This window comes from Rhineura floridana, chromosome 1 (genome assembly GCF_030035675.1).
Source record: "Rhineura floridana isolate rRhiFlo1 chromosome 1, rRhiFlo1.hap2, whole genome shotgun sequence".
In the NCBI taxonomy this organism is placed as follows: domain Eukaryota; kingdom Metazoa; phylum Chordata; class Lepidosauria; order Squamata; family Rhineuridae; genus Rhineura; species Rhineura floridana.
In genome coordinates this window covers 262,816,618-262,838,235 of record NC_084480.1, presented here as the reverse complement: position 1 = coordinate 262,838,235, position 21,618 = coordinate 262,816,618, and the positions used below count along the sequence as shown (strand labels likewise).

Here is a 21,618-nt window from a genome sequence, read left to right as displayed (position 1 = left end):
CTAGACACAGAGCATCCAGAGGTTTCTGGAAGCATCTTTCCCAGGGTTACCTCAGCCAATATATAATTGGGGGACCTTGTAGGGCCATGCAAAGCCTTTGGGCATCATGTCATCGCAGCAGGGGACCACGGGAGCACTCAGTAAAAAACATGTTTTAAAAGGGAAAAGTACGTAAGCTGGGATATTTTTGGATGGACCTTGGGCAGCCACAATAAACCTTTGGCATCATGTCATCTGAGCCAGGGGAGGGGGAATGGACAATAATGTAAACAGACAATAATTTAAAATAATAATAATAATAATAATAATACTCAGAAGAAAGACTTCTGAGGAAGCTTAGCAGTCATGGAATAAGAGGAGAGGTCCTCTTGTGGATTAGGAATTTGTTACGAAGCAGAAAGCAGAGAGTAAATGGAATAAATGGACAGTTCTCCCAATGGAGGGCTGTAGAAAGTGGAGTCCCTCAAGGATCGGTATTGGGACCTGTACTTTTCAACTTGTTCATTAATGACCTAGAATTAGGAGTGAGCAGTGAAGTGGCCAAGTTTGCTGATGATACTAAATTGTTCAGGGTTGTTAAAACAAAAAGGGATTGCGAAGAGATCCAAAAAGACCTCTCCAAACTGAGTGAATGGGCGGAAAAATGGCAAATGCAATTCAATATAAACAAATGTAAAATTATGCATATTGGAGCAAAAAATCTTAATTTCACATATACGCTCATGGGGTCTGAACTGGTGGTGACCGACCAGGAGAGAGACCTCGAGGTTGTAGTGGACAGCACGATGAAAATGTCGACCCAGTGTGCGGCAGCTGTGAAAAAGGCAAATTCCATGCCAGGGATAATTAGGAAAGGTATTGAAAATAAAACAGTCGATATCATAATGCCGTTGTATAAATCTATGGTGCGGCCGCATTTGGAATACTGTGTACAGTTCTGGTCGCTTCATCTCAAAAAGGATATTATAGAGTTGGAAAAGGTTCAGAAGAGGGCAACCAGAATGATCAAGGGGATGAGGAAAGGTTGCAGCATTTGGGCCTTTTTAGTTTAGAGAAAAGGCAGGTCAGAGGAGATGCGATAGAAGTGTATAAAATTATGCATGGCATTGAGAAAGTGGATAGAGAAAAGTTTTTCTCCCTCATAATACTAGAACTCATGGACGTTCAAAGAAGCTGAATGTTGGAAGATTCAGGACAGACAAAAGGAAGTACTTCTTTACTCAGCGCATAGTTAAACTATGGAATTTGCTCCCACAAGATGCAGTAATGGCCACCAGCTTGGATGGCTTTAAAAGAAGATTAGACAAATTCATGGAGGACAGGGCTATCAATGGCTACTAGCCATGATGGCTGTGCTCTGCCACCCTAGTCAGAGGCAGCATGCTTCTGAAAACCAGTTGCCGGAAGCCTCAGGAGGGGAGAGTGTTCTTGCACTCGGGTCCTGCTTGCGGGCTTCCCCCAGGCACCTGGTTGGCCACTGTGAGAACAGGATGCTGGACTAGATGGGCCACTGGCCTGATCCAGCAGGCTCTTCTTATGTTCCTATGAAATTTGATATACTGTTTATGATATTATTTTGTATTTGTTTTATTAATGGAATTTCATAGTTAATGTTATGCTGTTTACTGCCATAATATATTTTCTTAATGTTGACAGCACAGAATTTTCAATGAATGAATAACAGTTTAGAGTACGGAGTATTAAGGCAGGAGTGGTGAACTTGTCACCCTCCAGGTGTTCTTGGACTCCAACTCTCATCATCCCTGGCCATTGGTGATGTTGTCTAGGGCTGATAGGCGTTGCTGGAACAACATCTGGAGGGCCATAGGTTCTCCATCCCTGGTGTAGTGACACATACCACAAGATAATTCAAAAAATGTATTTGTCCAACTCTCTCTCTCTCTCCCTCCCTTCCCCACCTCTGTAAAAAGCAAAAGAGGGAGAAGTTTTTGGAGGATCCAGAACTCTGTCACCGTGCTTTCTTTATTTCTTAACTAACCCTTCTTTCTTTTCTCAGAGAGACTCCACTCTTGTTGGTGCATTTTTGATAGCTACTTTTTCCTGCACTTGTAGCACAAAATTGAAAGCAGAAGGAAATGTAAATCCTAGGAAGAGGAATAATTTATTATCAGAATCACTCTGCTGGTGTTGGTTTTGTGCAACTGTTGCTGTGACCTCTGTGCTAATCTTCTTCCATCCATTTGGACTAACAGCACAGGGATTGCTGATGACTTCCTGTGGATTGCTTATGCCTGATGCCCTGATCCTGGGTCAGTGTGTCGATACCAGCTTGTTATATTTCTAACAAATGACGTGAGTCTCACAATCCCAGGTGGGCAAGAAACAGTTGAGTTTATTAAGTCAGCTTCTACCATAGTTTCTTTTCCACCTCCTGTTAATACAGCACATATCTGCCAGAAGAGAATATGGTAGTGGCACAACCCCGGTCCAAATCAGTTTGAGATGCCAGGAAAGCTCATTGAGCTTGGCCCTGTTTATGAGCCTCAGGGATTCTTAAGGAAGAGGCAAACATTAGGACTCTCTGGAGAAGAATTCCAAGCTTCCTGCCTCCACTCACCTTTCCTCCAAAATGCATTCCTTCTACCCAATGTACCGCTCCCCCATTCCCTTTAAACCCCATGCCACAGGAGAGGGAAAGGAGGGAGAAAAACTATTTGTGGGGATGGGTGGGAATGGCCATCAAAAACCCTTCTGCTCCAAGAGTCCTTGATGTGTGTGTGTGGATTTATCCACCACCACTGGTTTTGGGGGCTGCAGCAAATGCTTTCTTCCATGTCAGTGGACAAAGAAGTCACACCCCTGGAAATCATCCAAGGGATGGCGAGCCTGTCCCCTGCCAGTGATTTTCAGAAGTGCTCCCTTTTTGTGCAATTCTCTGTGCAATCCAGTGTCAAAGTCTTTCCAAGAGAGATCTTTCCCAGCTGCACCAAGCTGTCAAAAGCCAGCCAGAGATCCTGGGGGCTGCCTGAAAATACTTTGTGCTGCCAGGAGTGTTCCATCTCTTGGCCTGGTAAATCTGTCATTTGAGGGGGGTAGATCAAATCTTACTTGGCTAGGAAATAAACCAAGCAATTTTCTGATTGGGAGGGGGGGAATGGCTCCATTTGTTTTCAGTCTAATCCAGTCCAATGTGAATCATGGGTAGCTCACCTTTACCTAATTACAGTCCCTTAATTGCAGAGCTAAATATAAAAGTTTTTGCCTTAATTATGTCGGACGTAATATACATTTATTTGCCTTTCCTTTCTTCATTTTTTTGTGTGCTGTTACTCAGAGGTGTTTTGAGAGGAAATGGGCTGTGACTTTTTCATAGCAGCATTTCTACATATAAGCTTGTCATAAATGATGTCCTTTTCAAGAATGACAGAAGGAAATTAGAGAGGTGGAGTTGGTTTTAACCTCATTGCTCTTTGGAGGGTGTGGTCAGAGAGGAATAGTTTGGAGGAACAAGAGGCCTAGATTTCAGTCTGCAGTTGTATTCCTGGATGCCTGGGTTTAGGCACCTAAGATAGCATTTCCTGGCTGGGTTTCTTGATGTGTATGTTGGTAACAGAGCTAAAGGCTATGCCATTAGACTTTAAGGTAATGTTTTTGTTCCCTGTGAACTCACAACCTTTGCAAGCCCTGCAGAAAAACAACAACTTTTCCAGTAAAAAGGACACTTAAAAATACACTTTTCATAGAATCATAGAATAGTAGAGTTGGAAGGGGCCTCTAAGGCCATCAAGTCCAACTCCCTGCTCAGTGCAGGAATCCAAATCAAAGCATTCCCAACAGATGGCTGTCCAGCTGCCTCTTGAATGCCTTCAGTGTCAGAGAGCCCATTACCTCTCTAGGTAATTGGTTCCATTGTCGTATGGCTGTAACAATTAGGATTTTTTTCCTGATGTTCAGTCAAAATCTGGCTTCCTGCAACTTGAGCCCATTATTCCGTGTCCTGCACTCTTGGACGATCGAGAAGAGATCCCAGCCCTCCTCTATGTGACAACCTTTTAAAAACAACTTTTCTTTAAATTGACAAAAACTCACTCTGAAAGACTAATCAGTAGTACAAAGAGAGCCTGTGTGAAGAACTGCTTCTCACTGGGCCATTTCATTTTGATATAAAAGATACTGCTCTGGTATTCTGGAATATAGAGTGCTTCTAGATGGATCATTTAGATATTGCAAACAGGTCATTGGGAACAGTTTTTTTAAATTTACCAGATTTTCTGTGGAGAGAGTAAATCCAGATTAAATGGCAAAAAAAAATAGGCTGGCACTTTGATGCTGATGCCATTGTGTGGACACTGCAAAAAGAAAAAAAATACATTGCATTCATGAGCAGGACTGATTCCAAAAGAAACGCAAACCTGGAACACCAATAAAAGATGCTGTACGCACTCTAGAGCCTTGGACATGTCAGAAGAATAAAACTATTCCCTGTTGTTCAATTCTTTCTGAGCATTGAGTCCTATCAAAGCTGGGGCCTTTCTGCACAATACATCAGGGAAGGGGGAACCTGTGGTGTTCCAGATGTTGCTGGACTCCCTGGACCTCTGGAGGGTCCACAGGTTCCCTGTTGTTCTGTCTCTGTAGGGAAAGGCTCTTGATGACAATGAGATATTTTGCATTAAAATTTTTTTTCCCTCACTTGCATAAACATTAGTATTTGGATGAATTGTTCAGTGATGCTAGGAATAAGCATTACGACCAAGACTGCAAACATATATTCCCTAGGGTTGCCAGGTCAGAAGCATCCCAAACCCTGAGATTTCAGGGGCAATCCCTAGTGATGTCATGGGGGTGGGTCCTAGTGATAACATGGGGTGGGTCCTAGTGATGTCATTAAGCATGATACTTTAAGCATCAACCACGTTGCTTAGAACATGCAATTGAACCAAAAACATTTCTCTGATTGGAAATTAAGATAAAAATCTTAGCTAAAAGATGGAGTCTGAGTAGGGAACATTTAATCTAGTTTACTTATTTTTGGCAAGAAGGATTTAAGTTCCCTTAGGCCAGGCCAGTTACCAGAAGGCCATTGTAGGAAGAAAGGAGTCTAGTGTTGTGGAGATGTTAGATGGGAGCATTTCTCTGATTCTCTGAAATGAGTAAGAGTGTGAAGATTCTCTACCATTTTCTGTCTACCCTATGAACTGCTATAAACTCACTTTGACAGCCAACCCAATTCTAGTGAGTAATAACTGACAGAGAGAAAAAACGCATGGGTCGGTCTACCTCCGCAGTCAGTAGCTTGGGAACAACAGCAATTACAGCCACACTTCCCAGTATGTGAATTCTCTTTTAATGCTATTGGGCAAGAAACAAACTGTCATGCAACCAACAAGGTACATTATGAATGTACGGGAGTGAGGTTAAAGGTAAATGAAATGCAAATAGGAAAGGAAAAACAAAAGACAGTGATGATTTCCTAAATGCAATATCATACCAACCACAACAAGATTACTGAGTAAGGCAGAAAACTCAGCATCCCATGACCAGTCAGGATTCCTAACCAAAAACCAAAACTAAAAAAATCCTGGCAGCCAGTCAGCCAGGGTCACAGAAATCCCCATGCAGTACAACCTGACCTGGGGACTGCAGTTAGTGCAGAATGCTGCAGCATAATTACTGACATGAGTGAGACCCTATCAGCACATAATACCTCTGCTCTGAAATCTGCACTAGTGGACTAGCCAAATTCAAGGTGTGCTTTCCATGTTACGGGTATCACATTGTACTTGTTCTGCTCTTGTAAGAAATCAGTCCTTTAGTGTGGCAGCACCATTTTGGAACTCCCTGCCTACTGACATCAGGCAGATGCCTTCATTGTGCTCTTTTCTGCACCTGCTGAATACATCTTTGTTTAGGCAACCCTACCCAGGTATGTAGAAGCTATTGTGTTTTTTATCTGTTTTTAAAACATTGTTGGTTTTATTATTTTGAATGTTTTAAATACCTGTTTTTAACTGTTTTAATTCCTTCTGTAAACCACTTTGAGATTCTTTTACAATAAAGAATATAAATATAAATATAAATGTTGTAAATAAAATATATAAATAAAATTTGGAGTCACTATGGCCCTTGGGTCTCTTTCTACTTTTAGCAACAAAGAAATCTACCAACTCAGGCCATTTGGTACCATCCAGGCAATAGGCTTTTCCAGAGAGTGAATATTGGACCTTTGCATGCAAGGCATATGCCCTACCACTGAGCTACAGCCCTTCTCCTGTTTAAAAAAGTATCTTTTAAAATTGTTCTTTTAAATTAATTAATTAATGCATATCATACCTAGGGCAGATCCACACCATTCATTTAAAGCATATTAAAAGCACATTAAAAGCACATGAATCCCACCACAGAATCATGGGAACTGCAGTTTGTTCAGAGTTGTGGGAACGCTAACTGTGGGGGAAAACTACACTTCCCAGTGTTCTTTGAGGGAAGTCATGCATTTAAGATATGAGCTGGATATGCTTTAAATGTATTTGTTTGGATCTAGTTCATAAACATTGCCTGCATGTAAATCATTTTAATTAATTTTTTTAAATGGAAATGAGGTATAACGTTTACTAGATGAGCATGGGCTACTTGCCGTTTCTCAGCCTAATCTTCCCCTCAGGATGAAAACAACATAGGGGAACCATGACCACCCCAAGGAAGAAGAGCACACTTAAAATGTAGATGAAGTAATAATGTACAACCATAGTGTGAAATCAGATACTTATTGGAACATAGTGTGAAGAAATATGTATATAAGCATGACTGTCAAAGGTGTTTATTATTTATACAACCTGTAAAGATGCATGTTTACTCAGAAGTAAGTCCCAATGTATTCAATGGGGCTTATTCAAACAGGGAAGCGTGCACAGAACTGCAACCTCAAGTGATAAGGAACTTCATTCACCCAATCCAAAATTCAGATTCATGCCACTTTAAGCTGTTTTGCAACTGTTTTATACTTGTTTTTAGGGTTATTGGATTTTAAAGGGATTTATTTCTTGTTGTGAGCTGCCTTGGTTTTCAGTCAGCAACCCTACCTCACAAGAATATTGGAAAGACTCCATATACACACACTGGAGATGTAAAATACATATACTCCATATAATAGTTGGTCATAGCAGAAGTTTTTTAAAAAATAAAATCAGTATTAGTTTCCTACATAATAAAAGCAGCGACACCTAAGTAAGCCCTGGCTAATTGCTTTAAAAAATAGGATTGGAGGGGGAGAGAAAGATTTACAACATAAACGCCATCCTTTGCTATGTTCATTCAGAAGTCCCATTAATTTACAGCACATTCCTAACCATGGGCCCGTTCACATGGCAACTTACTGTGAGATTGCATCCCCGTTTAATTCTCATGGTTCACATGACATTGCAGGCAAAGAGAAGCTGGGACGCAGTTCTTCCCTTTAAATCCACATTAAACTAATCCGGGAATAATGAGAAAAGTGAAAAAAACCCATCTCCGCTTCACACTGTTACTCCATGTAGGTGCTTTGCTTCAACATTTTTTGCTGGGCGGGTGGATCCTCGCTTTCAGATACTCCCCTTTCTCTGCCCACTAAACTCTCCATGAATTCCATTTTGTTTCCAGCAGCTTAACCAGCCACTTCTGCCTCCCTTTCTGTCCTCCTACATTGGAGTTTGCTATAGCCTTCCTTCCCCCCAATCAGTTTTGTATCAATTGCACCCAATGCTCTGGGTTTCAGCTGGGAGAGGCATCCAATTGAGAAGAAGAAACAATGAAACTGACAAAACCATCGCCCCCCCCAATCAGTATCTTGTCAATTGCACTCCAACACTCCGGCCAAGCGGAGAGGCATGCAATTCACGAGAAGAAACAATGAAAGAAAACCATCTCTTCCCCCCCAATCAGTATTGTGCCAATTGCACCCCGAAGCTGACGGGCTTCAGCAGGGAGAGGTGTGTGATTGACAAGAAACGCTGACAAATAACCCCTTTCCCCTTCTGGAGGGAGTAGACATGTAAATTTGGGAGCGGGGGCATGAAACAGCGACACCAATCCTTCCCAGAGAAACGCTGACTAGTGTGAATGGAAAACTGTGGATTTGAAGGCAGGAAGCGTGAACCTTGCAAATCTATCACAATGGCAAAAGCTGTGTCTTTACTACGTCTTTCAGCTCCCGTGTGAATCAGCCCCATGTCTACTCAGAAGTAAGTCCTATTGAATTCAATGGGGTTTACTTCCAGTATATGAGATTAGTGTTGCAGCAATGAAAGCTGAGAATCTGGAGACTGAGGTGACTCACCCAGAGGGGACCCCAAAAATCCAGAGTCTCCGGGTGAAAACTAGAGACCTGGTAACCGTAATACTCCTGACTTGGGAGAAATTCCCATTGAAACCAGTGAGTATTATGTCCAAGTAAATATAGGCAAGATCAAGCTGTACAAAATATATGTAGACACTGATTTAGAGAGGACTGCATGGAAATACTATTCGTATGGTCCATGTAGCCCACACATTCCAGTACAGCAACACATACTACAGTAATTTGTTAATCCCTGCTACAGGCACACTACAGCCACTTTGCACACTAGAAGTTGTGCTTATTAGCTTATTTATATATTTCTAAAAAGGAAGCATTTGTTTCCCCCCCTACACTTCCAATTTCATACTGCACAAGTGCCAGAGAATAGAAGAAGACAAAGACAAAGAAATGTCATCTTGACGTACTATCAGAAGTAGCCACAACTGGGGTCTTTTGTGCTTAAAATTTCAGATTTCCCCCTCTATTAAAAACACACAACTTTTTGGCATGGAAGACTGTCTCAAACATTGTACCTACTTTCTGCAAATGTTGTGTGTTGAGTCAGCTGAATATATTTCAGACCGTAATTAGTTTCTACTTGTAATAATCAAGTAGCATAATATCTGTGTGGCTTATCATGTATGTTTTTGTTCCCTAGTAACTTCATAGCCATAATAAATCAAAGTCTTATATTGAGCAACTTGTACATAACCTTCATTTGTTTACTTTATATCTTTGGTTTGTTTGTACTGTGAATGATGGATGATCCAGTGACACATAATGGTATATTCCATTCATAATTGAATCTGAGTCTGTTATTTGAAAGGATACATGTTCACATTCATATCAGTTATTGATGTCATTTACTAACCATATAGTCAAATCAGTGTAATATATGTGTGTCTCTGTGTGTGTTATATATATTTAAATAGATTATCAACCATCAATGTTACATGACTAAATTAGTGAGAATAATTCCTTCTTTCTTGAACAAATATTCAGAGATGAATTGGATGCTCTTATGAACAGTCACAACAGACTGAATATTGCTGTAAATTTCAGGAAGGTTGTACAACTTAATTATCAAGCAGACCCAGTATCTAACAAGGTCTGGCCTGTGTGAGAGCTTTAGATGATCTCATAGCAGTTACCCGAAGTTACTTTTGAGTTGCTTGGAAGCATAATTCAAATCCAGGTGGGGGTTATGGGTGGTCAATTATGCTTTATAACTGGACCTCGAGTGGGTGTTCACAGGGTTCTTGCAGTCGGTTGCTGGACCATAGATGCTTGAGACAAAGCCAAGCATCTAGATCCATTTCAATCGGGGTTCAGGCCTGGTTTTGGCACTGAGACTGCCTTGGTCGCCCTGTTTGATGACCTATGTCGGGAGAGAGACAGAGGGAGTGTAACTCTGTTGATTCTCCTTGACCTCTCAGCAGCTTTTGATACCATTGACCATGGTATCCTTCTGGAGAGGCTTGCGGAATTGGGAGTTGGAGGCACTGCTTGGCAGTGGTTCCGCTCCTACTTAGCGGGTCGTCTCCAGAAGATAGTGCTTGGGGAACATTGCTCGACACCGTGGGTTCTCCAGTGTGGGGTCCCGCAGGGTTCGGTTCTGTCTCCCATGCTTTTTAACATTTATATGAAGCCGCTGGGGGCGGTCATCAGGAGTTTTGGAGTGCGTTGTCATCAGTATGCTGATGACACGCAGCTCTACTTCTCCTTTACATCTTCTTCAGGTGAGGCAGTCGACGTGCTGAACCGTTGCCTGGCTGCGACAATGGACTGGATGAGAACTAACAAACTGAGACTCAATCCTGACAAGACTGAGATGCTGTTGGTGGATGGTTTCTCTGATCGGATGGTGGATATATACCCTGTCCTGGATGGGGTTACACTCCCCCTAAAGGAACAGGTGCGTAGTCTGGGAGTCATCTTAGACTCTTCCCTCACACTTGAGGCTCATGTAGCCTCGGTGGCCCGGAATGCGTTCTACCAACTTCGGTTGGTAGCCCAGCTACGTCCCTATCTGAGTAAGGAGGACCTCTCATCAGTGGTACATGCTATGGTAACCTCGCGTCTGGACTACTGCAATGCGCTTTACGTAGGGCTACCTTTGAAGACGATTCAGAAGCTACAGCTAGTGCAAAATGCGGTAGCCAGACTGCTAACAAGAACTAAGCGGTCTGAGCATATAACACCTGTGCTAGCCCGTTTGCACTGGCTTCCAATATGCTTCCGGGCCAGATTCAAAGTGTTGGTACTTACCTATAAAGCCTTATACGGCGCGGGACCACGATATCTGTCGGAACGCCTCTCCCGATATGAACCGGCCCGTACACTACGGTCTACTACGAAGGCCCTCCTCCGGGTTCCGACTCATAGGGAAGCCCGGAGAGTGGTGACAAGATCTAGGGCCTTCTCAGTGGTGGCCCCCGAACTATGTAATGGTCTCCCCGAGGAGGTGCACCTGGCGCCGACACTATCATCTTTTCGGCACCAGGTTAAAACCTTTCTCTTCTCTGAGGCATTTTAATTCCTGTTAATTGTAAATTATTATATTTTGATTTTAGACTGTACAGTTTTGTGTACAGTTTTGTGTTATTTTTATTGTATTTTTAATGTTCACCGCCCAGAGAGCTGTTGCTAGTCGGGCGGTATATAAGCTTAATTAAATAAATAAATAATAAATAAAACTAGAACTGGGTTGGAGTTAGAACAAGGACATGAGCTGGAGCGCAACAGTAATTTGGGGAGCTGGGGATTGAGCTGGAGGTGAAGGAAGGATGGACCTACAGCAAGGGCACATAAGGTTAGGCTCCTAATGTTTAACTTTTGAACCGACTAGTCCAGAAACTTTATATTGCCCACCAATTACAGGAATTTATGTACATCCATTTTTCCTTCTGTGCCTAAAGAAGGCTTGGGCAGGAGGTTCAAAGCAAACACCACACTGGCATTTCTATGCCTCGGACCTTGATTACTCAGTTAAAGCTCAGAGTATTTCAGCAGAATATAGGGTGTCAAGCAGAAAGTATCAGAAAGACATGCTTATTTATTAAGTTTTAAAGTTGTCATTCTTCCAAGGAGCTCAAGGTGGTACACATGGTTCTTCTGCTTCCCCCTTTTATCCTCACATCAGTCCTGCAAGGTAGGCTAGGCTGATACAAGGTTGCTATCTCAAAGTCACCCAACGCTGAGCAGTGATTTGAACATAGGTCTCTCAAATCCTAGTCTAACCATTACACCATGTATTCTGTCACATGGGGTCCATATAGGCAACTGTTCTTCATGTTCGTCAGAAGTCCTTAGGGTACATCCCCATGGCAGCTCAGAAGTTAATTTCTTGCCCACCAAGCACCAACATTCCAAATGTAGGGATGCTTCAGAGATCACTATGGGCTCTGTTAGCTTCACAACTAGCTTCTGTGTGATACTTGGGATATACAAAGATTTCTCCCACCCTCGGTATACTTCTAGCTTCGCACTGCCATAATGTTTTGAGAGTGTAGGAAGCTGTGTTACAGCATGTCGCTAGATGCATGGTGAAGCTAAAGTGATTTCTTTTACAATATGATGTAAGAGATCTCCTATTTCTCAGAATGTGGAATAGGGAAATGATTTCATTCAGTAAAAAAAAGTTATTTCCTTTTACTAGATGATGTAATACCATGCCTTCCTGTTCCTTAGAAGGAGAATGAGGAAATAGCTGATTCCCTCTCCTTCATTTATACAGGAAAAAAGAGAGCATTTCAAAAGTAACAGATGACTTTTTCTCCTGGTTAGAAAAAAATTCTCTAAACTCAAGATTACCAGAGATTACCATAGACATTTCTACAGTGCACCTCACAACATTCTCAGTATGGATTAAGCAATATGTGCCTCTCCCCCGCATATTACCACTGAGGATGTTGGTTATTTGTTATTATACAGCCATGAGAATGGCTGTATACTATAGTCAGCATGGAATTTTCGCATTCCGTGATGTTAAATTGAAAATAACCCCCATGCCATTCTGATGCTTCCCATAAATTCATTTCCAAACAAAACCTTACAAATCTTATAGTGTTGGACTAAAAAACTCTTGCTTAACAACCCTTTACATTTTCATGGTGATACACAAAACAGTCAGAGAGAATAGAGAATCAAGAGTTCAAAGTGTAAAAAGAGAGAGAGAGCCCTTTTGGACTTTTTTCTGTCAGAGGTCTCATAATCTGTTGAAATTAATTGAAAACCACCCATGTTCACAGAGTACCTCCAATCTTGTTACCGACCTTGCCCCATACTCTGACCCTCATATTCTGCAGTTTAAAAGTAAAAAAAATGCCTGGCTGATTTTTAATCGATTTAAGAATTGTAGCATTGAACTCAATGATAATGTTGGGCATGTTCAGTAAGAACCAACTGTCAGTGTTCCAAAAGCCAGGCTCACAGCTGCTTGACTTGGCTAATCAGGGGGCCACACCCACACCAGACCTTTATTTCACTTTAGTCAGTCATGGCTTCCTCCAAAGAATCCTGGGAAGGGTGATGAGAGGAGACTCCCATTCCACTGACAGAGCTCCAGTGGCCCCCTCCTCCCCCATGGTCAGGTTTACCTATCCTAAGCATGATTCCATGGGAGTAAATCCCACTGAACTCAATAAGCATGTAAATGATCAAACCTGCCTTCCCCTCCTCCTCCGTACCATCACCTCCCTTTTGCCCCTTTCCTCCCCTCACCTTCCAATCCCCTCCTTCCCCCTCCAACTCCTTCTGCTCCCCTCTTCCCCCTTTCTCTTTTCCTCTACTCCTCCCCATGGTCAGTTTTACCTATCCTAGCCATGATTGCATGGGAGTAAATCCCACTGAACTCAATAAGCATTCAGATGATCAGACCTGCCTTTCCCTTCCTTTCCTCTCCCTTCCTCATCCCTCCTTTATCTCCTTCCATCTTCCTTCCTCCTCCTCCCCTGCCCACTGCAGGCCTCTCCTCCCATGCTCAGTTTTACCTATCCTAAGCATGATTGCATGGGAATGAAACCCACTGAACTCAATAAACTTGCAAATGATCACAGTTGCCTTTCTCCTCCCCCTCCTCCCTGCTCCCCTCCCCCCCCTCCCGTCCTCATCCCCTGTGGTCAGTTTCATCTATCCTAAGCATGATTGCAGGAGAGTAAATCCCATTGAACTTAATAAGCATGCAGAATCAATCCATTCAAACTTGCACAGGATCCCAATTCTTACCTCCCAGATTAAAAAGCAGAGGCATTCACTAATAAGCAAAAAACCTTGCGGTTTTTTACATACCTATAGCCCACAGATATTTCTATCAAACTTTAAAAAGCAGGGAAATTGGGCAGCTCTAGTGAATGCACCAGGGGAGCAGGAGACCTGAGATATTATACTGCCCTACAAATTTGTCAAAATGCAAACACAATTTGGGTTGGTCTTTCACAGTCCAATCCACTTGCTGTGTAGCTTGGAAGAATTTGGTAACATGTGCCTCTGAGCATATGGTGAGTGGGGACAACACCTGCAATCAGCCCAAATTGTAGAAATAAGACATGTACTGTGCTGATCTTGTTTTAGCAGAAGGAAGCAACAATATTAAAACAGCTGATATAGTTCAAATAGTCACTTTAAATATGTTTGATTTACTTAGCAATTTTAGTGAAGTTTCCTATAGTAAATCATTTTGTTTTGCTTCTGTTTCTGTGAATATGTGAAGTACAGCAACAGTTTGCTACACTAAAAAAAAGCTCCAAAAACAATTGTGTAATAATGGCACTGACTATTATGCAGAATAGTCTCCAGTGGACATGAGGAGTGTCTCAGTTTGCACAAGATAAAACAGTGGGAGGTGAAATATATTCTAGCAAACTTCTAGGTGTGCTTTATGTTTTTAATTGACCATGCTCACCTTTCCTTAAGTAGAGTAGTTAAAGCATAGCAGGCTGAAAATATACACCTTGGGCAGGCCAAGTTTGTTTTCAACAGCTAGGGTAGCAACATATTGTAATCAGTCTGATTTTACATCAAACTGCAGTTTCAGATTCAACTGTTAATGCACCCAAAATAGAACACCAACAAATATAAAAAATGTAATTCTCCATCTTTGGAGATGGCAGGTGTTGCCACCACTCACCATATGCTGAGAGGCACATGTTACCAAATTCTTCCAAGCTACACAGCAAGTGGATTGGACTGTGAAAGACCAACCCAAATTGTGTTTGCATTTTGACCAATTTGTAGGGCAGTACAATATCTCAGAGAGGAGATCAGGACTCCTGCTCCCATGGTACATTCACTATAGCTGCCCAATTTCCCTGGTTTTTAAAGTTTGATAGAAATATCTTTTGGCTATAGGTACGTTCTTAAACCACAACGTTTTTTGCTTATTAATGAATATTAGCATCTTAGGTTTGCATTGGAAAAAACAATATTTGTGTCAGATATTAAACAAATTCCTAATGAAGAGTCATCACCTGAAACAGTTTATGATTAGCTCAGTAGTTTCTGCTGAGAAGGCTTTACTCTGCTTTTCCCAGACTTTCACCAAGAGGTTTCTTACTTTCTCATCTCATGCCTCATTGCTTGTTAAACTACAGAAGAGGCAGCACCAGGCATATAAATGGGGGCTTTGGAAAATCTTGTCTAGGGATGAAAAGAACTGTCAATTTGGTTCTCTCAAGTTTCTCAATTTTCCAGTCTTAAATTTAGTTCTCTCATTTCTGTAGCAGTTTGCAGATTTTTCTTTTTAAAGATCATGAAAATTCTCCAGCATTTTAGTGTAAATTTCTCTTAATGAACACATTTTTGTAGACAGTTTTGACTACTGTACACATTTTTGCAAGCAATTTCTCCTAATATAATGTATTTTTGTAATTTTCACTCATATGTTCATTTTTAAGCACACATTCCCCTAATATACACATTTTTGTATGCATTGTTTGACTGGAGAACAGCATTGCAAAATTCAGATAAGTGCGAATTTTGCAGGATGTCTGTGTTTCAGTTCTCATATCATTTTGGATAATGCGAATGTCATAGATTCAGTTTGAAATGCTGAACTGAATTTCTCACCCATCTCTAATTGTCCTCTTGTCTATCTTGTCCCAAGAAGCATCCTTTCCTCTTCTGGTGAATTTTAGTCTATTGTTCTGTCATTCATCCCACTCAGAGCAGTGGTATCAATTGTGATCAACAGATGCACATTTAATGATTGTAGTCATCTGCAATAAACACAGAAGTGGCATTTTGGAAAGTGTTTTGCTTTCTTCTCCATACTTTACTGCTGGAAAACCCAGCCATTTAAATGTACTTACACTGTTCACAAATTACCTACCACTACACTGGATGTGAAACGTACAGTACATTTATTTTACCATTTAATGTCCAGCACTTTTTGTGTATTTCATATATATGTTTTGTGTTTCAGGTTAAAAGGTAAAATGTGATTCACCTCTCAGGTAGTCCAAAGTACTTAGTCTCTTCTTTGTGGGGAGTATAACATTTTCTCTCATTTATTAAACACATACACATTTCCTTTAAAATACCATGACAAAAGTCCCAGCAGGACCTTATGGCACTCATGCTAGTACTTATGTTATGATGTCTTTGAGACTTCAGGGAGAAAAGTCTGCTTCAGATCTTTACCTCTTGACTGTGACCCTATCAACAAAGTCATGGTGGCTCTATCCAAGAGGCTGCCTGTATGACTCAGAAAAATAGTCACTGTAAACTTGGGTATTGTTCCTTGGAGCATTGTTACACCCACTGGTAGCAAGGTATATGTTGACATTAAAAAGATAACAATAGGAGTGGAACTGAGCATTGTTTTCCCAATAGGATCAGCGGCTAGAACATTAACTCTTTAATACAAGGAGTTTCTTTCTATGGATCTATGTGTACTACTAACAGCCTCTGTTTTTTCTTTGTGCTGTATACATTATGCTCATCAAGCAGCATGAGTACCCTCTAGTGGTGTTTAGGAGCAAAAGCGATCAATAAAAAGTCACTTCTAGACAACCTATTTTTGAGCATTCATTATGATTTTCTTGCAGAAAGGTTGCTGGGAGGTTAGATGTAGGTTGCTTCCAGATGATCTGTTTATCTAGCTTTCATCCTGATTTATTTGTGAGGATGTTAGATGACTTTGGCTATTTATTGAGCATTCATTCTGATTTGTTTGTGGAGAGGTTAAACAACATAACGTCAAGCAAGCATCATGCCACACTTTCCAGTGCATTTTCCTATCACTTACTGCAATTTGGGGTGGGGGTGGATTTGTTCTGCAATAGGGCCAAATCACCTTTGATTGTGCAACCTAAATTTGCTGGTATGTGATTGAATCTGACCCCAAAATAACTACAGTCTAGAAGTGCCCATCATATCCAGACATCAGTATTCTGTTTGAATAATGCTATTTCATTTTGTTGCTTTTGCTTTAGAAAAGACTAGGACAGAAATATCAACATATGATTTAGTATTTAAATGAATCATTTAACATTAGACAAAGATAGAATTAAGCATGCTTGTAAAATTGACAGGCAACTGAAAAGAGCAAAGTCTAACAGTATAATTTGAATGAATTTATATTCATTCAACATGCAGCATTTTCTGAATACCAAGCTGAGTGATAAGTACCTGGTGTCTAATTGTAACTTGTTTAATCTGAAGATTTTTCTTTTTTTTAAATTATTTTTAATACAAAGGGAAAACATACGGTGATTAGAGTTGAAGTTTTTTCAGTGGTTAGCACTAAACTAGCTAGTGGTGATTGGTGAGTGCTTTTGAATTAAGCACATAAGTTTTGAAAGCTTGGGTTTCACTGTTAATTTTTTATCTTGTGATTCATATTTGATTAAGATACTTATGTGACATTAGTATTACCCATATATTACCACGTATGTTAACATGACAGGCAAAATATTATTTTAAATTCTGAGAGGAGATGTGGTCATATGCTTTTGCTCCACATTGAGTGTGCAGTCCTAACCTCTGGTGGGCAGCAATTGGGCTTAATGGAGCATTGGAGCCATCACTACATCCAGAGCTCTGCTGCTCACATCTGGTAGGGGTAGGAAAGGTCTGCATGTTTGCTGCTCTAGTTCCAGGCTGGCACTACAAATACACTCAGATCAGTCCCCTTGAACAACCTGCAGATAGCTGGACTGGCATAGGATCCATTCTCTCCCTACACCTTCTCTGTCCCCAAATGCCCTGTTGGTGGAGACAATTCTGGCAGTAGTTTCCACCCACCCACCCACCCTTTTGGTGGATGGAGCAGGAACTTCCATGGTGGAGCCTTCCTGGCACAGCCAGACAAAGGTGGGCAGAGGGACTCATCTAAATCCCTTCCAGTGCCGCATATTCAGGTTTTGGATTACTCAGCCCAACCGTTTAATTCCATAGACTTCAATGAGATGTTAATCAGCCTACTTTGATATGAAAACCAGTACAGGAGGGGCAGAGCTGCTGGGCATATGGCATGATGGGTGGGTCTGGTAGGTGCAGCAGCCCCAATCCCTCCTCCATGTGGAGACATGAAGGAGAGGAACCACCTAAAGAGTGCTTTGGTTGGCTCTAAGAGTGGAAATAATAGAACTATAATAGGCAATAAAGTTTTGTCCCTACAGGAATTAGTGAGATATTTGTCTAGTTCTTCCTTTACTCTTGTAATTATGCTGGTGTGAATTTCCATTTATTTTCTTTCATTCTTTTTATGAAGGCAGAAAGGTGAGTATCAACACTTATTGCCCAAAAATGACTTTAAATAGTCTCATCACAATGATCCACACTTTGATAACATCCAGATTAGATTATTGCAGTGCATTGTATGTGGGGCTAACTTTAAAACTGTTTAAAAACTACACCTGGTCCAAAATACTGCAACAAAATTATGTAATAGATACTGACTTCTAGGATGTTTCTGGGTTCACTTTTACTGATTTTGATTGATAAATCCCTATATAGTCTGGACCCAGGGTGTTTGAAGGATGGCCTTCCATATAACCCTGCTGAAATCTAATAAGATCACATTAAAAGGCCTCCTCCTCCTTCCCTTCAGAGGTTAGGTGGGTGGCCACTGGAAAAGGCCTTTTCTGATGTGGTGTTCCAAATCCCAGGAAGATTAACCTAGTGCCCTCACTACTTTCTTTCAGGTGCCAGGGGAAGATCATTTTACCCTCTCAGGAATTTGCTGATTTATTTTGTAGTTCTTTGCTTGTTTTTAGCATGTTTGATGATGTTTTATAATTGATGCTGCTGAACAGTTTTATAAATTGTTTTGTAAACTACCTTGGACACTCATGTGGAAAGGCAGGACAAAAATATTGTAACTAAACTAAAAATGGGTAGGTACTGAGCTGTACCTGCAAAGAGCTCCAGTACTTGGTACTTGAGAACTTCTTAGCCAAAGAGCGTCCTTTTCCTACAAGTGATTTTTACCCTGTCTCTCTTTCTCTAGCTCCATCTAATCCACTGGAACTCTACAATGTTCCACAGTATTGATGAGGCAGTGGGAAAGAAGAATGGCATAGCCATTATTGCTTTATTTGTGCAGGTAACTTTATATCATCTTTGTCATTATCATCTCTTATAAAAAGTGTGTTAGTTGCAGTGCTGAGAGAGAAACACTGGATGCAGATTTCTCCCTTGCAAAGCTATTAGAGAAACAGAAGCTACCCACCGTAGGTCTGGTAATAAGAATGTTGCTCTTCTTATCCATATCTTCCTGCAGCACAAGCAAATCTGATGCAAGTTGCTGGTGCCAGCTGGGGTTGTTTTCCATCTTTGACTGTGCAGTGCTGAGCTAAATACAGCCTGCTTTAGGTGTTTGGTAATGGACAAGAATGAGCTGACTAGCCCTGCCCCTAGATGCTAAAGTTTGCCTTGATCACAACCCACAGCTGATGCATGATTGGTCCCAGTCTGAAACCCCCCCCATATCTATATGTGTACACTCATAGGGCTCCTTCCAGAGCAGTAAGAACTATTCTCAGTCATACATCCATGCATGGATTGCATAGAGTAGGACCCCATGGAGGGAACCCTAAGCTTGTATATGCATAGGCTTCAGACTGACATCAGTTGTGCATTAGCACAGAGGATGTGGTCAACATGTGTGACAGCACTGATTCTATGGGGCTAGCCAGCACATTCTCAAAGCCCCTTCATGTATTTGGTACCCAGTCTCAAACAACTGGAGATGGGTGTAGAGTGCTGTCTGACTGGTTTCCAAAACATCAGAATGTGTATTATAGGATATTTTGAAACAGTAGGATTAAGAGAAGAAGGAGATTTTTTTTGAAGGATGTTCAGAACATAATCAAACTTAGATTATAAATTGTCCCTGGCAACAGAAATAATTATGTTGGGGAATATTAGTGGGTACATGAGAAAGGATCATTATTTCTTATATTGTAGTAGCCATTAGACTATGTCTACACTTTGGAAAGATCAAAATGTACCTGATTTAATGATTTGGTTAAAGAAGCTTAGGATTTTGCTGTAAGGATATTATAATTCAAATAAGGAGAACTACAAATGCATTTTTTTAATGATATGGCAGCGTTTTATCTCTTTGTAGAAGAGCATGAATATGGTTTTAACTGTTCAGATCTTGTTGTGGAAAGGACTTTGGGGCTAATTTGAGTTTGCAGACGACATATATAAGAACATGAGAAGACCCTGCTGGATCAGGCCAATGGCTCATCTAGTCCAGCATCCTGTTCTCAGAGTGGCCAACCAGATGCCACAGATGTAGTAGAATAATATTTTGTATCAATATAATGTTTAATATATAATTATGTTGTAGAAAATGTTTAAAGCGTAGATATATAAAACATGTTGCTTATCTATTGAAGTGCTTAGAATGTATATATAAAGCAATAGAAGTGTTATGTGAAGGTAGAAGGGATGTAGGAAGATTGGATGCCTGGGGCTTCTGGGAAAAGCAACTTTATTCCAGAAGAATTCACTAGTGAGTGCATTGTTTATTGCATTAAGTACTAGGCTAATGCTCCCTTAAGAACCATACTTGTACACCATGATCCTAACTGTGTTTATATGGAAGTAAGTGCCCTTGATTTCAATCTGCTTCCAAGTAAGTATGTTTAAGATTGAGGTTTCCCCAAGAACAAATTACAATTTATGCTATGAAAGCAGAGTTGTCAAACAGGACTACAAAAATCTTGGCCTAAGTGACATGAGGCCTTTGATGGCCTTGCATGTCCAAGCTGCCATTCTTCTGTGAAACTGATCCACCAGAGTTTTGCTGCATCTCCTTCCCTCACCCTGCCTCATCTATATAAATTGCACTTCCACCATTGTGTCTCAAACAGCTGTTGAGTGGACAGAGGAAAGCACAATTGTGGGATGGCACATGGAGAGAGTAATCCACCCATGTCATTCTACCTATGTAAATTAAGCTCCCCTCAGTACTCCAGATAGCTGTTTGGTGAGATGTGTAGTGGGATTGGGCTGTGTATGTGCCCCACATACCCTGCCCACCACCAGTCTCATCGAGCAGCATATAGCTCCCAGCTGCCCATCCATTGCTGCACAGAGACCTCAGAGACAAAAAGACTGCCCACCTCTGGTATAAGCTGTAAAACAGTCCCTTTCTGTACTCCGAGGGGTTCTGATAATGCCGGTATACTGAAAAAGAATGAAACTAGATTTCATTGGATTTGGCTTCTTTTATGAAGATTTGCTTCTCAAGATTAACATACCACTTAGGTAGCATATTTATGTTCATTGAGATCTAGATGTGAGAATTTTGAGCTACCTCATGATATAATTTATTATTTTATTTATTTATTTATTACATTTATACCCTGCCTTTCTTTTCATGATAGAAACCCAAGGCAGCTTACATATGGTTCCCAGGGGGTCTCCTATTCAGGCACTGACCAGACCTGACCCTGCTTTAGCTTCAGCAGGGAGCTGGTCTTATGTGCCTTCAGACCATAGCCTGGGACCCAATATGTTACTTTAAAAAGCCAAGATCACAAAGTTTGCTCTTCTGTGATGAAGCATTGCACACCTGTGTGGTGTCAGCACGTGTCAAAGTTGAGAACTGTGAGTTCAGTTCTCCTGAGGCAACTGCTTTCTAGAACTAACTATCCTGGTCTCCTTTGCCATGCCAGGAAAGCAATTAAGAGAAGTTTCATTTTTAAAATTAAATTAATACGTATAAACATCACTTTTCATAAGGAAATGCTTAACTGCATGTCACATAGGAACTATACGTCTCTCCGAACTACAGGTGCTAGAATCAACTGTATAAGCACACAATCTCTGTTCTACAGAAAGTCCCTGGGCCAGCCAGCTAACACTGCTTCTGATGGCTCTAC

At 41.0% G+C, this 21,618-nt stretch overlaps 1 protein-coding gene across 5 annotated transcripts in view; it reads left to right on the top strand.

The window, feature by feature from the left end:
- The window catches only part of CA8 (carbonic anhydrase 8), a 78,864-nt gene that overhangs the window by 27,871 nt on the left and 29,375 nt on the right, over positions 1–21,618 (top strand). For 4 of the 5 annotated variants that reach the window (XM_061599637.1, XM_061599609.1, XM_061599599.1 and 1 more), the window contains exon 4: positions 18,729–18,824. The exons of the other annotated variant lie outside the window; for it this stretch is intronic. In XM_061599637.1, the coding sequence (XP_061455621.1) occupies positions 18,729–18,824 (96 nt within the window). The remainder of the gene's footprint in view (positions 1–18,728; positions 18,825–21,618) is intronic. 5 annotated transcript variants of the gene reach the window in all.